This window comes from Silene latifolia, chromosome Y (assembly GCF_048544455.1).
Source record: "Silene latifolia isolate original U9 population chromosome Y, ASM4854445v1, whole genome shotgun sequence".
NCBI classification, from domain to species: domain Eukaryota; kingdom Viridiplantae; phylum Streptophyta; class Magnoliopsida; order Caryophyllales; family Caryophyllaceae; genus Silene; species Silene latifolia.
Genome location: NC_133538.1, coordinates 349078560 through 349103860, shown reverse-complemented (window position 1 = coordinate 349103860; position 25301 = coordinate 349078560). Strand labels below are relative to the sequence as shown.

Here is a 25301-nt window from a genome sequence, read left to right as displayed (position 1 = left end):
ACCCAGTCCCCGTGGCTTCTTGACAGTGGCGCTTCGCACCACGTTACCTCGGACCTCGACAATCTTGCTCTTCACCAACCCTACGACGGTACCGATGAAATCGTTATTGGTGATGGCTCTGGCCTTCCGATCCTTAACACTGGTTCCACCTCTATCTCCTCATTTAAACTCCATAATGTTCTTCATGTTCCCACTATGCACAAAAACATTATTTCCGTATCTAAATTTTGCCTTGACAATAATGTGACTATTGATTTTTGTTCCAATTGTTTTGTTGTGAAGGACAATAAAAATGGAGCCACTCTATACACGGGATCAGCTACGGACGGAGTCTACTATTGGCTGACGTCGTCTCCACCGCAAGCCCACTCGACCTCCCTCACCACGGCTGACCTTCACCACCGTTTTGGTCATCCGCACCTTTCTGTTTTAAAGAATATTCTTTCTTGTTTTGATTCCAAAGCTATTATCAATAATAATACTGATTGTTCGTCTTGCCATATCTACAAAAGTCATAAATTACCTTTTCATACATCGTCAATTAAATCCACAGCTCCACTCGAAGTCATTTTTAGCGACCTATGGTCGTCCCCGGTAGAATCAATTAATAAATTCAATTATTATGTTATTTTTGTTGATCACTACACCAAACTCACATGGCTTTTTCCCTTAAAGAAAAAATCCGACACTCATGCCATCTTCTTATCTTTTAAAAATCTCGTCGAAAAACAATTCACCCGATCAATTCTCACCTTCTCCTCCGACAATGGGGGCGAATTTGAGAAATTAAAACCTGACCTTGCCAAATTTGGCATACAACATCTCACCTCTCCTCCTCACACCCCGGAACATAACGGCTTTGCGGAACGACGACACCGGCACATAGTCGATACCGGCCTTGCTCTTCTCGCTCATGCCTCCATGCCTCTCCCTTATTGGTCCTATGCCCTCCAAACTTCTACCTACCTCATCAATCGAATGCCCACTCCCACTCTCAAAAATGACACTCCCTACTTTCGCCTCTTCCAAACTCATCCTAAATACACCAATTTTCACAACTTCGGATGCCTATGCTTCCCTTGGCTCCGCCCCTACACTCACCACAAACTCGAGGCCCGGTCCATTGCCTGCGTTTTCATTGGTTACTCACCCTCTCAGCATGCCTATCTATGCCTTGACCCATCTACCAACCGAGTTTACAGTTCCCGTCATGTCCGATTTGTAGAAACTACCTATCCTTTTGCCTCCCAACCCACCACGGCTCCCCTACCCACCTCCACTGAATGGTGTACTGTCTCCATTCCCTCCCTACTCCCTGCCACGACACCTCTCTCGCAACCGTCTCCCACATATACTCCCCCTGACACCTCCACTCCCGCGTCCCCAATCTCCCCTTCACCCGCTACCTCTTCCCCCACCTCTCCTACTCAACCAACTCCCTCGCCCTCGCCTCCCCCACCTCCTCCACCGCCCCCTCCACCATCACACTCCCATGGCACTCGTGCCTCTCACAATATCTTCAAACCCATTAATAAACTCAATCTCAGTGCTCACCTTCACTCTCCCGAACCTACCACTGCCAAGCAAGCCCTACTTGACCCAACTTGGCGCTCCGCCATGGAGACCCAATTTCGTGCTCTCCAAAATAACCAAACTTGGGAACTCGTTCCCCCGTCCCCATCCCAAAACATTGTGGGTTGTAAATGGGTCTTTCGCACCAAATATAACCCCGATGGAACCATTCATAAACACAAAGCCCGTCTTGTCGCGAAAGGGTTTCATCAACGACCCGGACTCGACTATTCGGAAACATTTAGCCCCGTTATAAAACCTGTCACAGTCCGATTGTTGCTTAGTCTTGCCGTTACCAATGGGTGGTCGCTCCGTCAACTTGACATCAATAACGCCTTTCTCCAGGGTACCCTCACTGACACGGTTTATATGGCCCAACCTCAAGGGTTCGTTGATCCCTCCAAACCAACTCATGTGTGTAAACTACGCAAGGCTCTCTATGGACTGGAACAGGCCCCAAGGGCGTGGTACAATGAACTGCGTTCCTACCTCACAAGCTCGGGTTTCACCAACTCTATTTGTGATACCTCGCTCTTCATTCTCCACGGTACTAGCCCATTATTTATTCTTGTATACGTTGATGACATTATTGTTACAGGTGCTTGTCCGTCGAAAGTTGCCGCCTTCATTGCCGCTCTCTCTGCCAAGTTCTCCCTCAAAGACCTTGGTCCACTCAGTTACTTTCTCGGTGTTGAAGTGCGTCCCTACTCTCAAGGACTTTTCCTAAATCAACACAAGTACACTCTTGATCTCCTTGCACGCGCCAAAATGTCTGATGCTAAGGCAGCCACCACGCCTATGGATGCCTCGGTTCTGCTCAGTTTGGGTGATAGTCCTGCCCACGATGATCCAACCCAATACCGTACATTAGTGGGTGGTCTTCAGTACCTCTCATTAACTCGTCCGGATATAGCCTTCGCTGTCAACAAGCTCTCTCAATTTATGCATGCCCCCACGATATGTCATTGGAATGCCCTCAAGCGCCTACTTCGTTATCTTGCAGGTACGCCTTCCCATGGCATAACAATTTTTCGACACTCCCCGGTCCATCTTCATGCCTTCTCCGACTCTGATTGGGGTGGCAATCCCAACGATCTAACCTCCACGGCTGCTTACATTGTTTACTTGGGACGAAACATTGTTTCGTGGAGCTCGAAGAAGCAACGTACTGTTGCTAGGTCCTCAACCGAGGCCGAATATCGGTCCGTAGCTAATGCAACAACTGAAATCATTTGGCTCTCGAATCTCCTTCTAGAGCTACGAGTCAAGACCGACACCCCACCGGTTGTGTATTGTGATAACATTGGTGCAACAAACTTCAGTGCCAACCCAATCTTCCACTCCCGTATGAAGCATCTTGCACTTGATTTTCACTTTGTTCGTGAGAAAGTCCAAGCTGGCACCCTCCGTGTAGTCCCTGTTGCTAATGATGACCAGCTTGCAGATGCACTCACCAAGCCCTTACATCGTCCTCGGTTCACCATGTTAATGTCCAAGATTGGTCTTTCCCAAAGGCCGTCCATCTTGCGGGGGGATGTCTCCTCTATTTTAGCTAACTATTGATTTGTGTATATACTCTAGCTTATTTCTCTCCTTAAATATAGATATCATCTAACCCTTTCACACCTTAGACTATAACTATAAATATGCTTGTATTTACCTCATTGTAATCATCCTTGAATTAATACAATTAATCCTTTCTACAGGTCTTACCGTCAAATTTATAACAAACTAAGACAAACCCACCTCACCTTGATACTCGAATTTCTCAACAGGGGTTTGTATCCACTTGTTCAGCAACATCACAACGAAACGAACTGGAAATTTGCTATTACTAAAATTTCTTTGATTTCTTTCTTATTAATGCTAAATCATACACAATTTCTGGCTGCCTTATTTTGAGGGCGGTAAATACAACCATATACGCTAAAAGGCAAAGATAAGCGTACCTTCATTCCGACAAGCTTCTTCGAACATAGTGCTTTCTGTTGTAGTTGCTAAATACTATCATGTTGATAATTTGTTCTTTTTTCCATATTGTAACATAGAAATCGAAATAATCGATGAAAATTAATGCTATCTACCCCCTTACAAAAAAGTGGGTAAGCAACATTACTATTCATCAATGAATAGTGTATTTTGCTTCACTTTCACGGGCTTTCTCCGGTTGGGCTCTTTATTCGGGTTTATCTATAATTCTACCCCCCTTACAAAAAAGTGGGTAAGCAACATTACTATTCATCAATGAATAGTGTATTTTGCTTCACTTTCACGGGCTTTCTCCAGTTGGGCTCTTTATTCGGGTTTATCTATAATTTGTATGCAAGTGAGCCTAAATCTCTTTGGGATTGCATGCTTTACAACCAACTAGATTGTTAGCATTAGTCAACTAAGCCCACCTTTGCATACTTTACAACCAACTAGATTGTTAGCATTAGTCAGCTAAGCCCACTTCCATCTTCTCGACACGTTTTTCCTTGCTTCATAGGCTTTTCAAGCTCTTCTTCCTTTCACGGGCATAGCCTTTTCTTTTCAAGCTGTTCTATTTGCCAACAAACTTACTCAGTTGTCTTGTCTAGTATCTGATTTGCAAAATTAATCATTCTAATTATATTATATTATTAGAAAACTTCAGCTTCTCTCATGCCCTTATCTTTTCTCTGCTTTATCTGATCTCTTTCCACACTTTTGCCTCCTGCTTTGAATTAAGAGATTGAAAAGAAAAGGCTATGCCTGTTAGACGGAAATCAGCGTTGATCTTCATCAATCGACAACAATCATCATGTCAATTAAGTTCTCGATGCAAATATTGTATGTGCAGCCCAGAATTCTGGTAAATTAAAGCAAGCATGATTATTTTTTAACTTGTGTCTTATCCTGAATTTTTGAAAATCATAAAGTTTCCTTATTTTGTAATTTGGTTTTCTGGATTTCAATTGAATTAAAATTGGATGCTGATGGGGAGATGAGGAATACAAAGCAGAAGATTTTATAGAAACCAGGTCTATATGGAAAAAAGTGTCATATATGTGATTTGCCCCAAGTTAAATGACTAAGATCCACAATGCTACAAATACCATGTTCTTAACAGTGTCATATTAATACTTGTATGGAAAAAGAGAATCTCATGGATATAATGGTATTTTCTTTACTGCTAGGAATGAAATGATTGTTTCAACTGAGATATACAAACTTCCACTCCACCATGACGAGAATAATCATTCTTAGACGACAATGTCATAGCAGTGTACTTCTTTAAAGTCTCGTCATCTAACCAATGAGGAATGCCTTCCAAGTTCCACCATGAACTTATGGTCCTCCTCTACACGTGAAAGAGAGACAATGATTTTAGTATCTTGTTCAACAGCTTCAATGATTTTTTTGGGCCTCTCCACATTGTTATTGGTAGAGATGAACTAATTAGGTAGTAATTGGTAAACTTTAGGACTCTTTAGATGGTAAAAGTCAATAAAACTCTTAAATTTACGATAATGACGACAAATTAGTGCTTCGCTGTTTGAATTGTCGACAAATAAATTACAGGATATTTACACGATAGTGTGATAAATACGCATACTTTAGGAATGACAACAGCTTGTTTAATTGGACATGGAAAGTATCAAAGATCGGGTTTTTTTTAGTCGGCTGCTGCTGGAATTGGTCTTGCTAACCCATGTAAGTGTTTTCTCCCTTCTATTTTTAAAGCCTGACTTTTTAGTGTTATAGTTTGTAAATTAGGAATTTGAAGGGGTTAGGTTTTGTGGGCAGTGATTAGCTCTTGGTTTCATGCTAATTCGTAAGCGGGTTTACTATACCTTTTCTAATTATATAATTATTCAGGGCCTACTCTTATTTTAAATGGTTATTATAGCTTATTATGAGGTTATACTAAGCTTGTTTTCCTTGGAGAATTTGGTGTGTTCTTATTAATACATTTGAATTTAAAGTAAATTTTTAATAGGAGAAAAAAGCACAGATAACCATATGTGAAATTGCCAGTGGGCCAGTAGATTATGTAATAACATCATTGCCTATGGGTTTAGCTTCTAACAATGCATTAGGGTCACTTGTGTTAAAAGCAATACCCTTACACCATAAAGACTAATCACATCAATAAAGTTGACCAGGTAAGGTTAAATCTCACTTACAATTAGGGGGTGCTGGTAAGGTGATCTGAGTTAACAACTCCTTGCAGAGCGTGATGTGGCTAAGTGTCCTTTTTTTTAGAAAAAAAATAGTGGCTAAGTGTCCTTAAACCTACTATATATAGAAGCTTAATGAGTGTATGTAACCAAGGCAATTGCTTATCTGCTTTGCATAGGTAACCTTCTCTAACTACTTGGGTGTTGGTGCAATTGAATACTTAGATTTTTCTTTTCCTATTGTTACATGCTCTTGCAAAACCTCCATAATTAACAACATGCTTTCAAAATGATTACGCAGGAACTTGCAGAATTAAAGTTATTGCATGATCAGGAGGTACATTCTTGTTAAACTTTGATTTCCTACCCGTAAGATTTTCACCTACTGCTCTGTTCTGGTGCTTGCACTCTGTAGAGGAGGGGCTATAGCTATTTGTTTCTGGCAATATTATTTGGCATTATCATTTGCTAATTGTGCATTGCCACTGAAAAAAATTAGGGGGTGATTTCTGCGCATACACCTTACCAATTTTACCACCCAAAAAAGACAGCTAATATTTTACAGATTAATGGTCTGTTTTTAATTAGAATTACACTGGATACAACTTATTTGTCTGTAGATTACAATTAGTAGCACCTTAAGTTTAGTATAGGTTCATTTTGGCACCCCCACTTTTCGGTGTAAGAATGAGTATTGTTTTCAATGTTGTTTACGCAATATGAATGATTCAGAGTCGGGTTTAGTTGTCATATTCATTGTTTTTTGGAGATGCGGTAAAGTGGATTTTTTTTCTAATGCACTACAGTGGTTTAGGCCCTATTAGGCAAGTCTAGACCTAAACCCTTCAAATTTATCTAAAATACTATGGTTCTATGGTTACAACAAATAGTGTGCGTGCTAGGTCAATGGTGTTGGGTGTTTGTGAACTAGGGGAATGTAATATAGTATACTTATTCTGTATTCCGGAGAACTGTCCAATTGAAGCGGTGGATCAATTGCTCTATCAGGCCACAACTGCATATGCCTATTAAGGATTGCGGCTGTATTTGTTAGGGATAAATTATTCCAGAAGGCTGGTTTTCCTGGATCACTAATTTATTCGCTTGACAGGTTAGGCTAAGGATGACATCACACAACCAGTTGTTCAGCATATCATACCGTACTCTTTTGGCATCCATTTCAGAGGAACTAGGCTGGTCTAAACCGATATACACCAAAATTAACACGGGACAAAATGGTGTGTCTGTGCTCCTTAGGAGAAGTCATAGCCCAATAGCATATTTCTTTAGCGGTACCTCTAGGGCAACTAAAGCTGAGTCGGAGGAAGATGCCGCTGAACAGGCAGTTGATTACTTGGTCCAGAAGGGGAGGGTAATAGTGGACGATGTGAATCTAGAAAAACGGAGGATGTACAAGGCCTGTGCAAGGTTCTATAAGGACAAGAGCACTGCTCTTGAGTTGATCAAGCGTGTGCCCTTCAGAGTTTGCCTATCAGGGCTCATTGACCTGAAAAACCAACCCTTAGGGAATAAGCCTAAGATAGTGAGCATTGAATTCTGGAGACTTTTGCTTCGAATTGTGGACACTTTCAAGATCAGTACAACTGAAGTTGAGGACCTGATCTATGACAATGACATCCGTGTTTGTACTTTGAGGATTAATTGGGACAACAGCTACAATAAAGTCTCCTACTTTATTGGAGAATGCTCTTCTAATTTGGAAAAGGCCAGGCAGAGCTTGGCTAAGAAAATTGTTTGCTACCTAGAAACTGTCTATTCCTTTGGTGTGAAAGACGCAAACTATTATGGGATGATCTATGCCGAAATGCGAGCTGGTGTGCAGCGTCAAAGGTACCTAGCTGCTAATGATAAGTTGGAAAAAGAAATGTGGTCTCTGGCAGCGCATTCAGGAGAAGGGTGCGTCACACCTGATGGCCCTGACAACCAGATCAGCAATGGCCTGACACTGCCACCACCTCCCAAGAAACTTAAAACTATATGGAGGGATGCGGCCTCTTCCTCTACAAGCAAGGCACCAATGTACAAGATAACCAATGCTGATTCGGTGCTTCTAGGCATGGGCGAAGGCATTTCTGGAGGAGTACGGGAGGGTGTTTAGTACGCCTAACCGAAGTAACGGTTTTATGTCGCTGTTTAAAATATTATTTAGGTTTATGGGTCTAGGGTTAGTAACTTTTAGGTATTTGCCACTGTTCAACTTTGTTACCTTCTTAATGAAGCTGGTAACATTATTGAAGTTTGGTGATTAGATCTTAAGGCTACGGTGGACTGTCTTGGAGTACTATTTAGGTTGTCATAATAATGATCTAAGAATTAGCAAACCTGTGTCCAGTTTTTGTGGGGTTGGCTGATGTTCAACTTTGTTTCCTTCTTAGTAGAGATGGTAACATAGTTGAAATTTGGTTATTAGATCCTTTTGGGTGTAGTGATCCATTTAAAATTGCAGGAATGTAAGCACCAGAAGTGGTTTGTATTTATGCCATGGCTAATAATAAAAAACTTCTTGTTGTATATGTTGTTTTCAAAGTCCTTGAAAAGATTATTCGCTTGCAGGCAGTGTAGTGTGCCTTAAATTTAATGCTGCTATATGTGTGATTTGTCGTGGACATAGTTTAGGAATGAAATAACACGTTAAGACCAAACTCTTTTGAAGGTGTTGCCTCAAAGCAATTCCTTAAGTTTTTCGTATGAGCGTTGTTGTAATGCTATATTTCTATGTATTATTTGTATTCATACATTTTTAGCAACTTGCTATCATGAAAAATGATGTTAGACTTGCCTTGTCTATATTGCTGCGTCTCAAATCGTATTGAGCAGTCAAAGTTTTTGGCATTGAACCCCTATTAGTAATTTTATCACTGATGATGCATCTAATTGAAGACAGGTTGTGTTGACGGAAATAATTATTACCATAACTTGTATGTTGGTTTTACTGCAGATTAACGGAAAGCATCCATTTGTTTTTCCCAGCTCATATTCCCCCCAAAAAATGAAGGAACCTATACAGAATACAGGTTTGCCGTTAATTACCTTTTAGGTGTCTTGTATTAGAATTACTACAGCGGCAAAAGAAATAATAAGAGCAACCTATTTTACTTTGAAATTGGTTAACGCTTTTGCTTGTTTAGCTGAGATGTATAAAAAAAGGAAACCAGTTACTGATATCCTTAACAATATAGTTTTTCAGACCCCAAAAAAAAAATTCTTTGTTGGTGTTTTGCTGTTTTTTTTAACTTGCATCTTATAGTTACATGCATCTCTAAGATATCCTTTACTAAGTGGACAACCGTCTAATGTTGAATCTTGCAAGCGAAGAATTTGAAATTCCAGCAATCTTCATACTATGTGGACAAGTATATTCAGAACTGACGTTCAACATGCAAAGCCCTTCCAAACAAGACGTGTTGAAACCTTATTACAGAGTGTAGACAATGGTGTTCTTAAAAAAAACTGCTTGTAACTGGATCAGCTGCACCAGTCAGGAGAAGTAAAAGACAGAGGTGTCCGCCTAATGTGCAGACGGAACCAGGAGAGGGTTCATCCAAGGCTTCAGAGGATGTGCCATATAGATCTAGACGAGTCGCAGCGCTTGTTGAACCAACAACGTTGCAGCCTCCACTTCCTAAGCGACAGCGCCGTAGGAAACCCAAAAGTAAGTCCTGATTTATTTATTATCATCAGAGGGCTGCTCACATCAGATTGACTGTCACCTATCACAAAATAGATATTAAATTCTGTCTGTTTAACATTTGATATTGTGGTTAGCTACAAATATATGCTGATGGTTGCATAGTTGCAAGCACTGACCAAAATTATCAAAATGTGGTTGCTTCATATCGCAGAAACACCTGACGCGCTAGGTGGTAAACCGATACCAGCAGAGGCACATAAACTAAAGCCTCCAACTGTTTGTCAGAAATGCAGCGCCAAAAAATTTGAATATGAATCAAAGGGATTTTGCTGTTGCGATGGAGACGTCACTTTGGCCTATAATGAATACCCAGAGGAACTTTTGCGCCTGTTTACTGTAAGCGACCCAGATGCACTGCATTTCCAAAAATATTCAAGGCTGTATAACAACGTTTTTGCATTCACATCTCTTGGAGGAACCTTCGACAGCAAGACTAAGAAGGGAATTTACGTGTTCAAAGCGCACGGGCAAATGTATCATAATCTACCTAATCTCATACCAATGGACAGCATTCCTAGGTATTTGCAGCTATACTTCTACGACGCCCAACATGAGAAGGCTAATCGCTTGGGATTGTTTCCACAGCTAGAAGATCAGATAGTAACATCTTTGATGGGCCTTATGGATACAAACCCATACGGCAGATTCTTTAGGTGCCTTCGGGAAGTAGAGGTCACACAGGAAATGAGGATTATGATCACCTCTAACCCAGGACAAGACCAGCGGGTCTACAATGCACCCACCTCTGATGAGGTAGCTGCGGTGTGGCTCGACAGTACATCATATGAGGGGAATGTAGGCCCACACATAGTTGCCTATGGAAAAGCTGACCGCACCCATAGAATAAAACATTACTATGGCTGCTACAACCCACTGCAGTATCCACTCCTATTGCCAAAAGGAGAAAGCGGATGGCGGCAAGGTCTTAAGAAGGTATCGGGTTCTACTACAACCACGACTGCGGATTTGCAGTTTCCAATTTCTGAAGCTATAAACGATGAACCCAATTCGATTATTGCAGCAGAAGTTCAAAGTAAGTGATCAATGTTAGGTGTCCCATTTAAACTCATATCTTTCACTCTCAGTAAACATAACCATCATAAAAGCCAGGGCAAGGGAATTTTTACTGTCTGAAATGAATTCAGACTCTAAAAAATCATTTTCCTGTGGGTAAATAAAAAGACATATACAAGTAGTTGTTGTTCACTAGAATACTAATATTTCCATTCCAGCTGACGCCTAAAAAAAACATTCCATATTCATCTCCTAAGTTATTCTCAAATAAATAATAACCTTATTCAATTGTAAATTGCGCTGCCTCATTAATTATTCTAAATCACGACTTGGTTGCAAATATCAAATGTGAGTGTTTGGGCTAAAAATAGCGTAATAAAGAAAGCCCACTTAGTAAAATAAAGATTATAAAGAAGAGGGAAGGAGGAAGGGAGCCCGCGGTCAGGAAAAGGGGAGATGGGCTTGAGAAGGATCAAGAGCCCACCGTGGAAGGTGCCCGCGTTAAGGAAAAGGGTGTCAGGGAGAAGTTAGGGAGATCGGGGAGAATTGGTAAGGGAATTCGGATTTGGAAAGAAGTCCTTATGGAAGTAATATTCCCTTTCCATATTCAAGGTAGGACATATCTAGGGTTCTCACCCTATAAATAGCAAAGGACGGAAATCAAGAAGGGCATTCATTCACTCATCCATATATTCATTCAAGATTATATTCAAGACAACCACATCACGGCATACCATTCACAAATATACTCTATACGAGATCTTGCAGGCCTGATACCTAACGCCAGCAAGATTAGCATGAACGTTATCATTGTAATCATCCTCCTATTCATATAGTGCAATACTTGGCAGGGTACCGTCCCTCCCGCGGTTGTTCCCACATTGGGTTTTCCGCGTCACCAAAATCTTACATGTCAATTTACATTGCACACTTTATTTCCCGTTTACTTATTGACATATAAATCATCATACAATCAACCAACGAATATAGACTACATTGACCCTAAATCGACTTAGGTAAAAAAGACCTAAACAGTTTGGCGCCCACCGTGGGGCATTGTGGTCGTCAATCGTTGATATTCTGAATATACAATGGAAAAGCAAGTATCTGAAGCCATGTCGTGGAGCAGTGCACCATCACCACCACCATCGTCTACCCAAAGTCCAACATCGACAAAGCCACGCAGTTCCCTGACATACCCCAAGAATCATACCGACAACAAAAGCCTCTCTACCTCCCAGAACCCCGTTGTCTCAACCTGCACCGATCGGACAAAGGAACATCAAGCTCGGGCGTCACTCCGCCGCCTGGCCCCACGCAGATTCTGCTCGCCGGCGTGGAAAATCTTCAGAAAGCTATGGAAAACATGAGAGAAGATCAAAGGAGAGCAGATGCTGAGGTAAGAAGGAGAGACAGAGAGCTCGGGGCACAAATTCATCTCCTAAAGCAAAGAATTCAAAGACTCCAAAGAAACAAGACAGTGAAGGAAGATTTCCTTTGGTAGATCCGACGCAAGGAGTGGCAGGCAGCAGATACCAAATTCTAAATAATTACAAGATTGGATTTGGCTACGACACCATCAGATGGAAGGATAACCCCACGAGGGATAGGATACCTCACGCCGATAGCCGGCAACCACCAACCACGCGTAGGATACAAACAGTGGCCTCCCCGTTAGCGGTCCAACAAAGAATCGATCGGACACCAGTAGCAGATCCGAGTCAAACCAAAGCAAGTGAACGCGGCAAAGCAGGGGACAATCATTACCGCAACCCTCCGCCGGAGCTTATCGAACCTTCAAGAAACCGGATCGGGAGGAAATATGCGATACAAATGACGTAAGGACCCCCGATTCACCAATATAACTAATCGCCAGATTGAACTAAAGGAGATGCTAAGTAGGGTTCCAGGGGCTACCACCCCCACTCGAGAAAGCAAATTTCTAGACGATTACGCCGACTCGCCATTCGTGGACACCATATCCGTCACAGCCATGCCAAAGGGGTTCACAAACCCAAATATACCTCTCTTCGACGGCACAAACAAAGACCCCTTTGATCATATCACCAAGATAAACAGAAATGATGACGGTAATGCCCATAGGACAAGTTAAGGAAGCTCGCATGTGCAAAGGATTTGGGTCCACCCTAACAGACCAAAGACTTCGATGGTTTGTAAGCCCGCCAAACAGTCGATATCTACATTTGCCGAATTGGTAAACGCATTTACTCAACGATTCGCAAGCGGCAGAAAAGCCACGAAGCACGCAGGGGACCCGTACGTAATCGTCCGGGGGCGGGAGAGAGCATTGGAGAATACAATACCGTATTTAACAATGAGAAGGTAGCAAAGACGAGAGTGTGATATCTCAACAAAGCAGAGAAGCCTTCGAATGTGCCTCCACCATGACTCGATCTATACAAGCAAACGGTGACTATGCATCCTTGCCATAGTTTCAAGTAGTGCGGAGAAGGCGTACCGCCGCGATCGTGACCGGGAGGAAGATATCCTAGCCGAGCCGGGCTTACGAGCACGCCAAGTATTTCTAGTACTTCACCGTGTGGAGAAATCAGGAAGAAAGCAAACCACCAACAAGAAGGACGAGAGATACAAGCCATATGGGAGGGGAGTCAACAGAATCGAGGAAAACCAACTACTCCCCACCTTGGCAGAATATGGGTTCACTACATGTATCGGAGGAATCTTGAAGGCACTTAGAGAGATGGGAGACGGAGTCGTGGCCTAACCCACCAAAAGGGAGAGCAAGCCCGGAGAAAGGATAGCAAGAAGAAGTGCGAATTTCACCGTGATATCGGGCACAATCGAGGACTCGCTATACATTGAGAAGAGAGATCAAGCGCCCGTACGAACAAGGAAAGCCGAGCCACCCGTTACCACGTGGGGGCAAGCGGCGAGGATAAGGTAGGCTCCGCCAAGCCGGCGGACCCACCCACATGCACTAAAATTATAAACGTGATAACAAAGCGGCTCAAACTTAAGCGACTGACAAACTCGGCAGCTAAAAGGCATGCCACCGAGACCAAAGGAGACAGACCACCCAATTCTTGCAGAATATCTCACAAAGATCTCACAAAGATCGGCCTTCGATGAGGGAGATACATACGATGAAAGAGAACACCATGATGCACTTATTATCACCTTGTCAATGGCCAACTGCACAGTAGTAAAGGTCTTGGTAGATACAGGAAGCTCGATCAACTTAATCATGCTGAAAACCATAGAACACCAAGAAGTTCTAATTCCCACTCACAGGTATGAAAATATGACGAGGGAACTGAACAATGCAGAGATGACCAGAAGCCTGGACACAATTGACGAGTTGCGAGCAAGCGCAAAAATCCGTCCTGGTCGCTTACAAACAAAAAGGCCGGGATTTATAACAAGAACGTAAAAATCAGGCTCCTGGAGGTAGGAGACATGGTTCTCCGAGAGGTGTTCCAGAACACCAAGAATCGAAAAGCAGGCAAATTCGCCTACAAATGGGAAGGACCATACCAGGTAGAAGGAGTTGTTGGCCATGGTGCATACAGACTGATGACTATGGACGGTCAAATCATTCAACGCCCATGGAACATACTTCACCTGAAGAGATATTACTTTTAATAATAAGTAGACTCTAGTTTTCAGAATAATGTACTATGAGAAGCCAAATCATTTTTAAAGATAAAATAAAAAAAAATTCGGTAGTAAGCATACCGCCGCCACTCTTATTTACGGTGTCTTTAGTTGTTTTTTTTAACTTTAAATTACTATTGGATGGTGTGGTCTCAGCAGGCGTCCGGGACCACAATTGCTCTGTACCCCATGAGATGGCGGCAGTACTTCACACCATTCTCGATAGATTTTTCTATTTTCGAGCTTCTCTAAGTACATCACTTTGAATTCTCGTATCTAAGGTACTTTGAAAGGATGTCTAGCAGACTGTCAACCGCCAACGCGGGTGACAAGGCACATGGCACTCCAACATGCCTAACCTACTTTCTCCACAAGGAGCACCCTCACCAAAGGACGGACTGTGGAACATACGAAAGGGAGCTGGTGACACCGAATACGCTTATCCAAATACCCCGATACCACGCCCGGACGTAGCTCGCACTAATCGCACTTAATCAGGGCCCCAGCATGCATGCAAAAACGAACATGGAACGTAGGGATATCTGCGCTACCAGAATCCTGCAGCGTCTCCATCTGGTCCTAGAATGACGATAAACTTGCCTCAATGACGCCACCTGCTGGCATAAACGAGACGAACACACCTTGCGTCATGAACAAGGTTAAGTAGTCCACAAATCGCTGCAGATACGCCTAAATCACCAAATTACCGACACGGCAGCAATAGCTTGGTCCTGGATCGTCTTTTCAGTGGCCAGTGGTCAAATCACCCCCTAGGTTAACACGGCCACTCCTCCTTACATTGCGGATACGCCTAAATCACCATCAGGTGACACAGGCAGCTAGAAAGTCGAATGTTAGCCTTCTCGGGGTAACAAGACTCGCCTAAATCGATCAAAGACCGACACGACACACACTTCCTAAAAACAGGGAGAATAAACAACAAACACACGATATTTAAACTAAAACGTTGCCAAACTATGACAAGGGGCATTTCAAAATATGGCCAAAATACGGCCCCAAGTTTAAGCCGCCACCCTGGCGGAGCAAGCACAAAAACAAGTTTAAAAACTTACAAGGTCTGCCACCTTTCTCTCGGATCGCCAAAAAGTTTATCAAAACATAAAAACTTAATTGTCGATCCACATTAATGACCTCCACCTCTGGTACCTCCTCTCCTGCCGACCATTCATTTCGAGTCTTCGCACCAAACAGCATATCCTCGGCCGCCATAGCTCCCCGAGCTCAGTCTCCGTCGACATCCTGGGACATTCCAAAGATCACCCCCGACCCGGCTGCTCGGCCAACGCAGAGAGAATTCACCTCACCAACCTCGGGCATCGACGCTCAAATCGGGTTGGGTGGGGTAAAGCATCTCCAAATGCTTCTCCTCTTCTTCTATGGCTCACTTTGGGTAGGAGCCTCCTCGAGTGCAGCACACATTTCGCTGATCTTTCCCCGCCAGGTGGCATATGCAACAACGTTGGTGGCCAGGGAGATCAGCTCAGTGATCTTCTCCTCGATCGCTTCGAGAGTTAGAAAAGTGCCGCACACCGCCTGGTTCGAGCCACCGATCGCTCCTCCTTCAACTTCTTCTTGGTGACAAAGCAAGCTCGGTCTTCGGCTCCACCACACGCTCCTTCGAATCAACCCGACTGCGATGTGCGGATTCGCAACCGTTTCCTTCGCTCCTGGTTCTTGGCGCTGTAGCACGACCGGTGGTCCGCACTATGTTGATCATCTTATCATTTAGAGTGCATCAAGAGTCTCGGGGCATAGGTAATCGAAGTCGAAGAAAAGAGTTGGGAGGCAGAATTTAAGCAAGAAACAGGCGGACAGACAGGTAGAAAATGAAGAATATTTACCATGAAGGCGTTGTGCACGTCATTTTCAGCCATCTCCTCTGGGAGAACTCCGAAAACGTTTCCTCAACAGGAGGGAAGAGCAGCTGATCGATCTCCGGCCAGTACGGCACCTTGTCCACATTCCCAAAGCCTTCTGGGAAATGAGCAATAATGCCCCCACTAGTAGAAGAAAGGGGACTGGCAGGATGAGTAGGCGGATGGCGAGATAACGGATCGACCTCCAGGGGCACGCGAGCAGCAGAACTAGAAACTGCAGGAGGAGTCCGAAAAGAGGCGGCAGGAGCACTCCTCTTGGAGGCAGAGGCCACATCGGGGCTGGCGAAGGTCTCTTTCTTTTAGCACTTTGGAGGATGAGTTCCAGTTGATCGACTTTTGAACCCGCAAGCATACACATCTCGGACGGCGAGAATGCTTAAAACATCATCAAGAACGGCCTCAAAAAAGTGGTTAAAGAATCCTTACTTAAGACATGCTTTGTGGGCTGATTGAGGAGGATTGGAGGAAGAAGCGGTGAAAAACCGGAAGCAGTGTCCGGGAATTTTCTCGAGACTCGAAATATTGAATAGCTTGCTGCAAGGATCTTGCGCCGATACGGGTTAGGTCGCGGGGCCGCGCACGAAGACGATGAAGTAAGCTAGTAAGCGGCGAGATAAAACAAATAAGGTAGCAGAAAGCTACTTACTCAAGTCGAACCCATTTCTCGAAAATATAATCGGCGGAGGTCGGATGGAGTCCTTCCTCACATAGAAGAAGTCCTCGAACCATTTCTCATCGCGAGATTTTGACACATGTTTGAAGGAGCCTCTCCACGGCCCCGGAAGGAGAAATGACCCCGCCCGGGGACCCGATGTTGTACATATAGGCCGATCGCCCAGGTGTGACAGCTTTGCCGATTCGACCAGCGGCCAGAGAGTAGAGAAGAACTCTCCAAATGGTGGCAGAGATTTGTGCCATGGCGAAATTGTTGGTAAAAATGAAATCTTGGACGAGTTTAGAGAAAGGAAAACGAAGGCCATATCTAAACGGGTACACGTAGAAGCAAACCCATCCCGACGGAGGGCGTCGACTTCTCGTCCTGTCCCGGTTCGGATTTGCGATCTCAGCCTCATCACCAAGACCAAGCAAGTTCTTGATCGTCGGAATGTCGGTCGGAGTTAGGGCGGAGTCACAATCGTGTGGGTGTTTGAAAAGTCCCCGAGAAGGGAAAGTAGGGTCGAGATTACGGTCGGAGGGCGTCGAGGTTGACGAAGACTGTCGAGTTTTGCCCATAATGGAGAGAGAAAATGAAGATTAAAAGGAGGGAAGGAGATAGATTACTTGGTGATGAAGACAGGAAAGGGAACAGTGAAGCCGATAAAGATTAAAGGGAAGAAGATTGAGGGTTTGAGAGAAGAGAGTTTTTTGAAATGATTTGGAGTGATTAATGAGAGTGGAAGAGAGACGTTGGGGTTATAAAGAGGAGAGAGGGAGTTGGGTGCGGAGAAAGAGGAGAAAGGCGGCTTGCATGGGAAGGAGTAAAAAGGCGGCGTAAGGTTTTAAACATTTAGTTACGTAAATTCCTTGTTCGATACTAGAAAGCGTATTTCACAAGAAATTTGGGGCAAACTGTTTGGGCTAAAAATAGCGTAATAAAGAAAGCCCACTTAGTAAAATAAAGATTATAAAGAAGAGGGAAGGAGGAAGGGAGCCCGCGGTCAGGAAAAGGGGAGATGGGCTTGAGAAGGATCAAGAGCCCACCGTGGAAGGTGCCCGCGTTAAGGAAAAGGGTGTCAGGGAGAAGTCAGGGAGAAGTTAGGGAGATCGGGGAGAATTGGTAAGGGAATTCGGATTTGGAAAGAAGTCCTTATGGAAGTAATATTCCTTTTCCATATTCAAAGTAGGACATATCTAGAGTTCTCACCCTATAAATAGCAAAGGAAGAAAATCAAGAAGGGCATTCATTCACTCATCCATATATTCATTCAAGATTATATTCAAGACAACCACATCACGGCATACCATTCACAAATATACTCTATACGAGATCTTGCAGGCCGATACCTAACGCCAAAGAAGATTAGCATAAACGTTATCATTGTAATCATCCTCCTATTCATATAGTGCAATACTTGGCAGGGTACCGTCCCTCCCGCGGTTGTTCCCACATTGGGTTTTCCGCGTCACCAAAATCTTACGTGTCAATTTACATTGCGCACTTTATTTCCCGTTTACTTATTGACATATAAATCATCATACAATCAACCAACGAATATAGACTACATTGACCCTAAATCGACTTAGGTAAAAAAGACCTAAACAGTGGGTTTTAATTTTTTCCCCCGATTAAAACTCCTGCTGTTTTGAGTTTTTTTTTTCAAAAAAATAGCTAAGGTTTTACGGAACCCTACCGAAAATCACCCTGGTTAATTTTAATATGTCAGGCACCTTTCTTTAGAAGAGAGGGGGGGGGGGATTTGTTTACTATCGTCTTTGAATAAATTGTAACGCGTATAATAGTCATGTGTGAACATCGACCTTAAACAGTCATGTAATGTATTATATCTGTCTAAACTCCTACGCCGGATTTTCTATGTAGCATACTAATTTTTACTATGTTCTACAGACGCTGCTAGGAGACACACAAGGGCGGACAAGTACATATCGTGCCGCGAATACTACGCTTACAAGTTTCAAATACGACCTGGTAACTTTCTTCTTAGAGGTGGAAGGCTATTCCAACAATTCATCGTCGATATGTATGTGAAAATCGAGAATACGAGGCTAGACTTCTTCCGGTTGAACCAAGATGCAATTCGAGCAGACCTCTATCAAGGCATTATAGACACTTTGGAGCTAGGCGAAAATAGCGCGTCAAATGTTGGAAAGAGGATGGTTCTACCGCCATCCTTTCTTGGAGGGCCACGTGATATGCGACGGAGATATTTGAATGCAATGGCTCTTGTGCAGAGATATGGCAAACCTGATTTGTTCTTGACAATGACGTGTAATCCAAACTGGCCTGAGATCAAGTCAGAGCTGGCACATGGTGAGCTTCCCCAAAATAGGCCAGATTTGGTCTCCAGAATCTTCAATTCCAAATTAATAGCTCTTCGCAAGGAAATAATGAAGAAAAAAATTTTTGGGGAAGTGGCAGCGATAATACACGTCGTTGAATTCCAAAAACGCGGCCTGCCTCATGCACACTTCCTAATCATTCTCAAAACAAATGATAAAATTAGAAATCCAGAAAGCTTTGACAAATATGTGAGTGCAGAAATTCCTCCGCCAGAGAACGCACATCTGAGAGCTGCTGTTATTAAGCATATGATGCACGGCCCATGCGGGGACGACTTTCCAGACTGTGCTTGCATGAAAACTAAGGACAGGAAGAGGTACTGTAAATCTGGTTATCCCAAGAACTTTCAAGAATACACAAAAAGTGGCAAAGACTGTTACCCATTGTATAGAAGGAGGTATACTAGGGAGACGATTCTTGTCTGGAAGGCTAACATGGACAATCGCTCTGTCATTCCTTACAACCCTTACCTTCTTGCAATGTTTGACTGCCATATGAATGTGGAAGTATGCACGACTATCAAAGCAGTTAAGTACCTTTACAAATATGTGTACAAAGGCCATGATAGAATTTCATTCAACGTTACGGGTGGAGAAACAACTACATTTGTTGATGAAATTGAGAGGTACCAGGCTGGTAGGTGGGTCTCTCCACCTGAAGCGGCATGGAGAATATTTGGATTCCATCTCTTTGACACTTACCCACCGGTACAGCCATTGCCTGTGCACACACCTAATAGTCAACTGATTAGGTTTGTAAATACAGAATCGTTAGAGGAAATTGTTGCAGATGAGCAGAGGGCAAAGACTATGCTGACTCAATTTTTCCGAGCAAATGCTGAAAACCAAGAGTGAAGGAAATACCTCTATAGTGAATTTCCAGAGCACTTTGTTTGGGAAGGGAACCGAACGGGTTGGAGAGCAAGGGAACGAGGTATTTCAATTGGAAGAGTCGCACACGCTGCTCCTGGTGAAGGGGAACGTTACTACCTCAGAGTACTGCTCACCCATGTGAGAGGGCCTAAGTCGTTTGAGGATTTGTTAACTGTCAATGGCATCGTTTCTGCATCGTTTCAGGAAGCCGCTCTTAGGAGGGGCCTACTTGAAGAAGACAATGTTGCGGAGAGTTGCATGGACGAGGCATCGCAGGTGGAAATGCCCCATGCTCTACGCAGGCTATTTGCCACAATCCTGATTTTCAACTGCCCAAATAATCCCAAAACCTTCTGGGAAAAGTATTTTCCAGCGCTCTCAGAGGACTTCAAAAAAAAATTTGGGGATGACGAACAAAAGATCTTAATGCTGACTGCCACAAAAGTGGAACAGTATTTAGAAGGTATGGGGAAGACGTTTGAGATGTTCGGCCTCTCACACTTACATTTTGAAGAGGACGTTGTACTACACAGTACACGTGATATCACTGACGCCCTTAATGCTCCTGTGCCTCTTGAACAACTAGCTTCTAGAAAATATTTAAATGTCGGGCAACGAGTTGCTTATAAAGCGATAATGTACCATGTCAAAAACAATAAGCCCGGAGCCTTTTTCATAGACGGACCAGGTGGGACCGGCAAAACATTCTTATACGGTGCACTATATACAAAGGTCAGGTCAATGGGTAAAATATGCTTGCCGACCGCAACATCAGGAATTGCCGCATCCAATTTACCTACTGGCAGAATCTGTCATTCTCGGTTCAAAATACCACTAGAAATTGATGAATCATTGACTTGCGATGTTCCTAAACAGGGATGTCTAGCTTGCTTACTAAGAGAAGCTTCATTAATAATTTGGGATGAGGCTTCAATGGCAAAGAAAGAGAAATACAAGCAGTAAATTTGCTACTCCAGGATGTTTGCAGTAGCAATGGATTGTTTGGAGGGAAAATTGTGGTCTTTGGTGGCGATTTCCGACAGGTACTACCTATTTTACCACGACGTACCCAACAAGAGTGCGTTGATGCTAGCATAGTAAGTTCTGAGATCTGGCCTTGCCTTCAAAAATTTAAGCTCACAGAAAATATCAGAGCACGTGCAGACCCAGAATTCTCGGACTTTCTACTGAAACTTGGCAACGGAGACTTGCAAGCCACTGACAACGGGTATGTGACACTACCCCCAGAACTGATTTTACAGCCAACAGGGGGCTCGTGTCCTCTCCAGGATCTGGTGGACAATGTTTTCCCCGAGGTTAGGCAGGTTACATTCAGCCCAGAAATTTTCAATGACCGAGCAATACTTACACCACGGAATGCTGATGTTGATGCAATCAACAAATTGTTGATAGATAAATTTCCTGGGGATGGATACACTTACAAGAGCTTTGACACGGTTCTAGACGACAGTTCCAATGTATACCCCGCTGAGTTTCTAAATACACTCTGCCCCCCTGGAATGACTTCGCATGAGCTTGTGGTCAAGAAAAATTCACCTGTAATCTTGCTAAGAAACATTGATCCGGCTGCAGGGTTGTGTAATGGGACACGCCTTATTTGCAAGGCCTTCTTCCCAAATATGATCGAGTGTGAAATTTCCACAGGTTTTTACGCTGGCGAACGGGTGTTCCTTCCAAGAATCACCCTTAAGCCATCGAAGGGATCAAAATATCCAATTAATTTCCAGAGGAAACAGTTCCCAATTAAACTTAGTTTTGCTATGACAATAAACAAAGCACAGGGGCAGACATTGCAACGTTTCGGTGTTTATTTGCCAAAACCATGTTTCTCCCACGGACACTTGTACGTAGCTCTTTCAAGGGCCAGAACAGCAAAGCAATGTAAAGTTCTTAATGGGGAAAATGAAGATGGAGGTGACAGACTCAACATCAAAAACATCATCTCCTTTGAGATGTTGAGAAGAGCCGGGATTAAGGCATGATGACAGGTACACTTTAGTTTTTCATAGTTTGAAAATTTAGCCGATTCAACAGACAATGCGTAGACATGTAGGAACTTGTGACAGGTGCGGTGAGTACCTGATATAAGGCACTGCTACCTATAAACACCTTAGCATTACCTGTCAAATCACAAGTCATGAAGCAAAATGTTCTAAACTTTTGGGAAAACTGCCGATTGTTGAATGTGCAGGAAAACCACTTAAAGAAACCAGATTCGGAAACAACTGCATTTCAACACTTGCGTTTTGCAACAATACTTTTGGAAAGCGTCATTGCTACACCTACCACGCCAAAATAGACGTGAAATGCAACATGTTTAAAGTTTTGGGATTTGCAAACTTATTTTAACGGCGTTGTGCCTGAATAAAAAATCACAGAACACCAGACCCAGTAATTTCTATAATACAAGTAAGGTTAGCCTTTTTCTTCCACGTCAAAGTGCAGGTAAGCATCAACGCTTAAATAGAACACTCATCCTTTGTATTTATAATGGGTATCAATGCAGTTTTTGACTAATGAAATGCTGCTCTAGAGAAGCAGTCAATCATTTTTTTATTTCAAATTAATGACTTAATGGTATTTAGAGGACGTCATACAGAGTCGGAATTTAAATTACAGCGAGCAATAAAAAAAGTAAGAATACAATAGCAATATGATTTAGTTTTTGAAAAGCATAGCATTAGCACTTTCATCCCAGAGCAAAGGCAATTGGGCTTCCAATCAACGCTTCTCGGCGATGGGAGTCATTTTCTGAACGAGGCACCACTGCACTTCAGCTAAATACCCTACCTCTACCCAAGAGTTTAGTTAGAATTACTAAAAGATAACAGCAACCGACTGTTACTGCTTAGTTTGATAGGTAATTATGAGGTCCTACTCAGTTTTAGCATTTACATACGTAATTAAATCACGTTGGCTCATCTAACCAACAATTATTGATAGGTAATTATTACCACACAAATAACAGACAATAATAACCTCCATCTCAGAAACTAATGACATAATTACGATTATGACTATACTGCATGAATTTGACCACACATGAAATAATCTAGACTTAGGGTATGCTGAAGGTACACCATATTATATTACAAAGTATAAAAGCTATGATTATGACAATGCTGCCTAGGCTCAGTTGGGAATAGACAGTGCACTAATCCTTCTCTGTAGAAAGCAAGAGGCCACAACAAGCCACCTATAAATCTTTCTATAAAAGGATCATTCTACTTCATCAAATGCAAACATATACTACTGCATCAAACTCTTTCCTTAGTTGAAGAAAAAAAGTGAAGGTATGCCCAAAACTTCTGGTTGTTTATCTTAGTATCTTAATAAAAGGCATGCAAGTTTAATAAATGCAAACATGATACTGTTGTATTATAAATGAAATGGTTAGATGAAATTGATACTTCAAGAATTTTCATTACATTGTATGGTTATTGGCTGAGAATAGGCCAGAGCATTTTTTCATAATTTCTAATAATTGTGTTTCTACATACCGGATGACCATTATGCTGTCAACAAAGTGATTCTGCTGTTTAGAGCTTCAAATATTTAAGGTACGCTTGAAAGAATTGTTGCTTATTGATAAATGGTTTAATGTTTCAGCTTAAGATGAAGCCTGTCAAAAAACTTGTGAAAGACTTAACCGATAAGACTGGACCGTATTCAATTAAGGTTAAGGTAATCGTTAAGAATAATATCCAGACTTCTCCGACAAACAAATCATTAACTTTTCAGAGGATCACCTTCGAAGATGAAGAGGTAACTGTACAATTTACATTATGTATTATACCATCAAAGTGCTGTCACATTATCACAAACTATGTCACTATATTTTCTCAATTAATCAGGCAATCTTACCCTAATCCCCCTGTGTTTTTAATCTACATTTATTACGCTTGAATTAATGTAGGGGGTTAGAATCAAAACCACCCTTTACAATGAAGAAATAGAGGCGTATGAAGACGTTATCAAAGATAGAATGGAGTATGAAATTTCTAATGCAAAACTGAAGCCTGCTCCGGTGAAATACCTTAGAACTCCTGAAGACCACCCTTATCAGCTTAGCTTCAACAATGGCACAATTATTCAGCCTGTGCCAGGCTCCCAACCTGCTGCTGGACCGGAATACATAGCGCTGGCTGCAATCCCGCGGGCTATGATGCTTGATGATCGCTATGGTAATAAACGATAACAATATTGTATCATCTGTACTTTTGATAGGAGCCAATGTGTGTGCACTTAACAGTGCTCAGTAGAACTAATTTAACTCTTTAGAAAAACTTCTATTTCCAATTGCAGATGTGTTGGGAGTGGTCATCTATGTAGAACCACATCGAACCATACAAAAGAAAATTGGCCAAGACTTGGAAGTCCGTGAAATTGTTATCACCGATCATAGGTAAGACAGTGTTAGAATTAGGCAACTGGAAATTAAATTTTCCCAACAATTCCTATGGACACTCATGATGCATGTGATTTTACTAACATTTACACTGCCACCAATCACTACAGCACAACACAGCCAATGGTGATCACAGTTTGGGCAGACCTAGCAGTCAAAGAGGGTGAAGTTGTGCACAACATGGCTGACTCTTTTCCGGTAGTTGGATTCACATCACTAAGGACTTGTTACCACAAAGGTGTCCCGCCTTATCCCTTCTAACATTCAAAATGACCTAGCAAGAAAAAGGAATACCCTATTAATTGGGTGAACATTTTTTTATAGGGTTTTCGATTGCCACCACCAATGCAACTTTTTTCAAGCTAGAACCAGTTGGGGAAAAGGCAGATGCATCCCGTGCTTGGTAAGTAATGGTTGCCTATTTAAATATAACGAAGGCTTATACCTCATACTTATGCTTAATTAGTTTAAACACATTCATGATCAGGAAAAAGGCAAATGAAGACCTGCTTGTAGCTAAGGCTGAACAAGTCCTGGAAACTCGCCAACCAGATACCGAGCGCATAGCAGACTAGCAGTATCACTCAAGACAATTCGAGAGAAAAAGGTGAATACCTCCTTTGGAACAACTAATAAGCTCATTGGGTAGGTATTTTAGGACGTTCTAGAGGGACTTGAAGTTACAAAAACAAAAAAAATTACAGCTTTTTAAGGTATAGAGTTAAGTTGCCAACATCTTTTGGGAATATAGACGAGGAATCTCGAAATTTTGTCGCAAATTTCCTTGCTCAAAGTCGCCAGGTGTACAGATTTTTTACGGCCTTTGGAACACTGTTGCTGTTTCGGGTGGCAAATTGTTTAATGAGCACGGTATATGTCTGCTGACTGTGAACTTTGTATCCTTTGGATTCTGAGCTGGGGTGTAATTTTCAGTCAATTAATTCATGGCCTGATTCTTTACATAACTAGCATCCTACTTCTTTAACACGTCCCAACATATTTACAGG

At 42.6% G+C, this 25301-nt stretch overlaps 1 protein-coding gene across 3 annotated transcripts; it reads left to right on the top strand.

Annotated features, from left to right (window-relative positions):
• The first annotated feature begins 3880 nt into the window (after positions 1 to 3880).
• LOC141626684 (uncharacterized) lies at positions 3881 to 23646 on the top strand. 3 transcript variants are annotated; one of them, XR_012536274.1, is made up of 4 exons: positions 3881 to 6051; positions 8674 to 8749; positions 9051 to 9387; positions 23496 to 23646. XR_012536274.1 is itself a non-coding variant. In XM_074440375.1 (2 exons), the coding sequence occupies exon 1, from the start codon at positions 18672 to 18674 to the stop codon at positions 19845 to 19847; it is 1176 nt and encodes a 391-aa protein (XP_074296476.1). In that variant the 5' UTR covers positions 18460 to 18671; the 3' UTR covers positions 19848 to 23179; positions 23496 to 23646. The 3 variants fall into 3 exon arrangements, 1 of the variants encoding a protein (XP_074296476.1); XR_012536275.1 differs by lacking the exon at positions 9051 to 9387; XM_074440375.1 differs by lacking the exons at positions 3881 to 6051; positions 8674 to 8749; positions 9051 to 9387 and adding an exon at positions 18460 to 23179.
• The last annotated feature ends 1655 nt before the right edge of the window (positions 23647 to 25301 follow it).

Excerpts from the sequence above, each read along its gene's own strand:
- LOC141626684 (XM_074440375.1), top strand. The coding sequence starts at position 18,672 with ATGTATGTGAAAATCGAGAATACGAGGCTAGACTTCTTCCGGTTGAAC.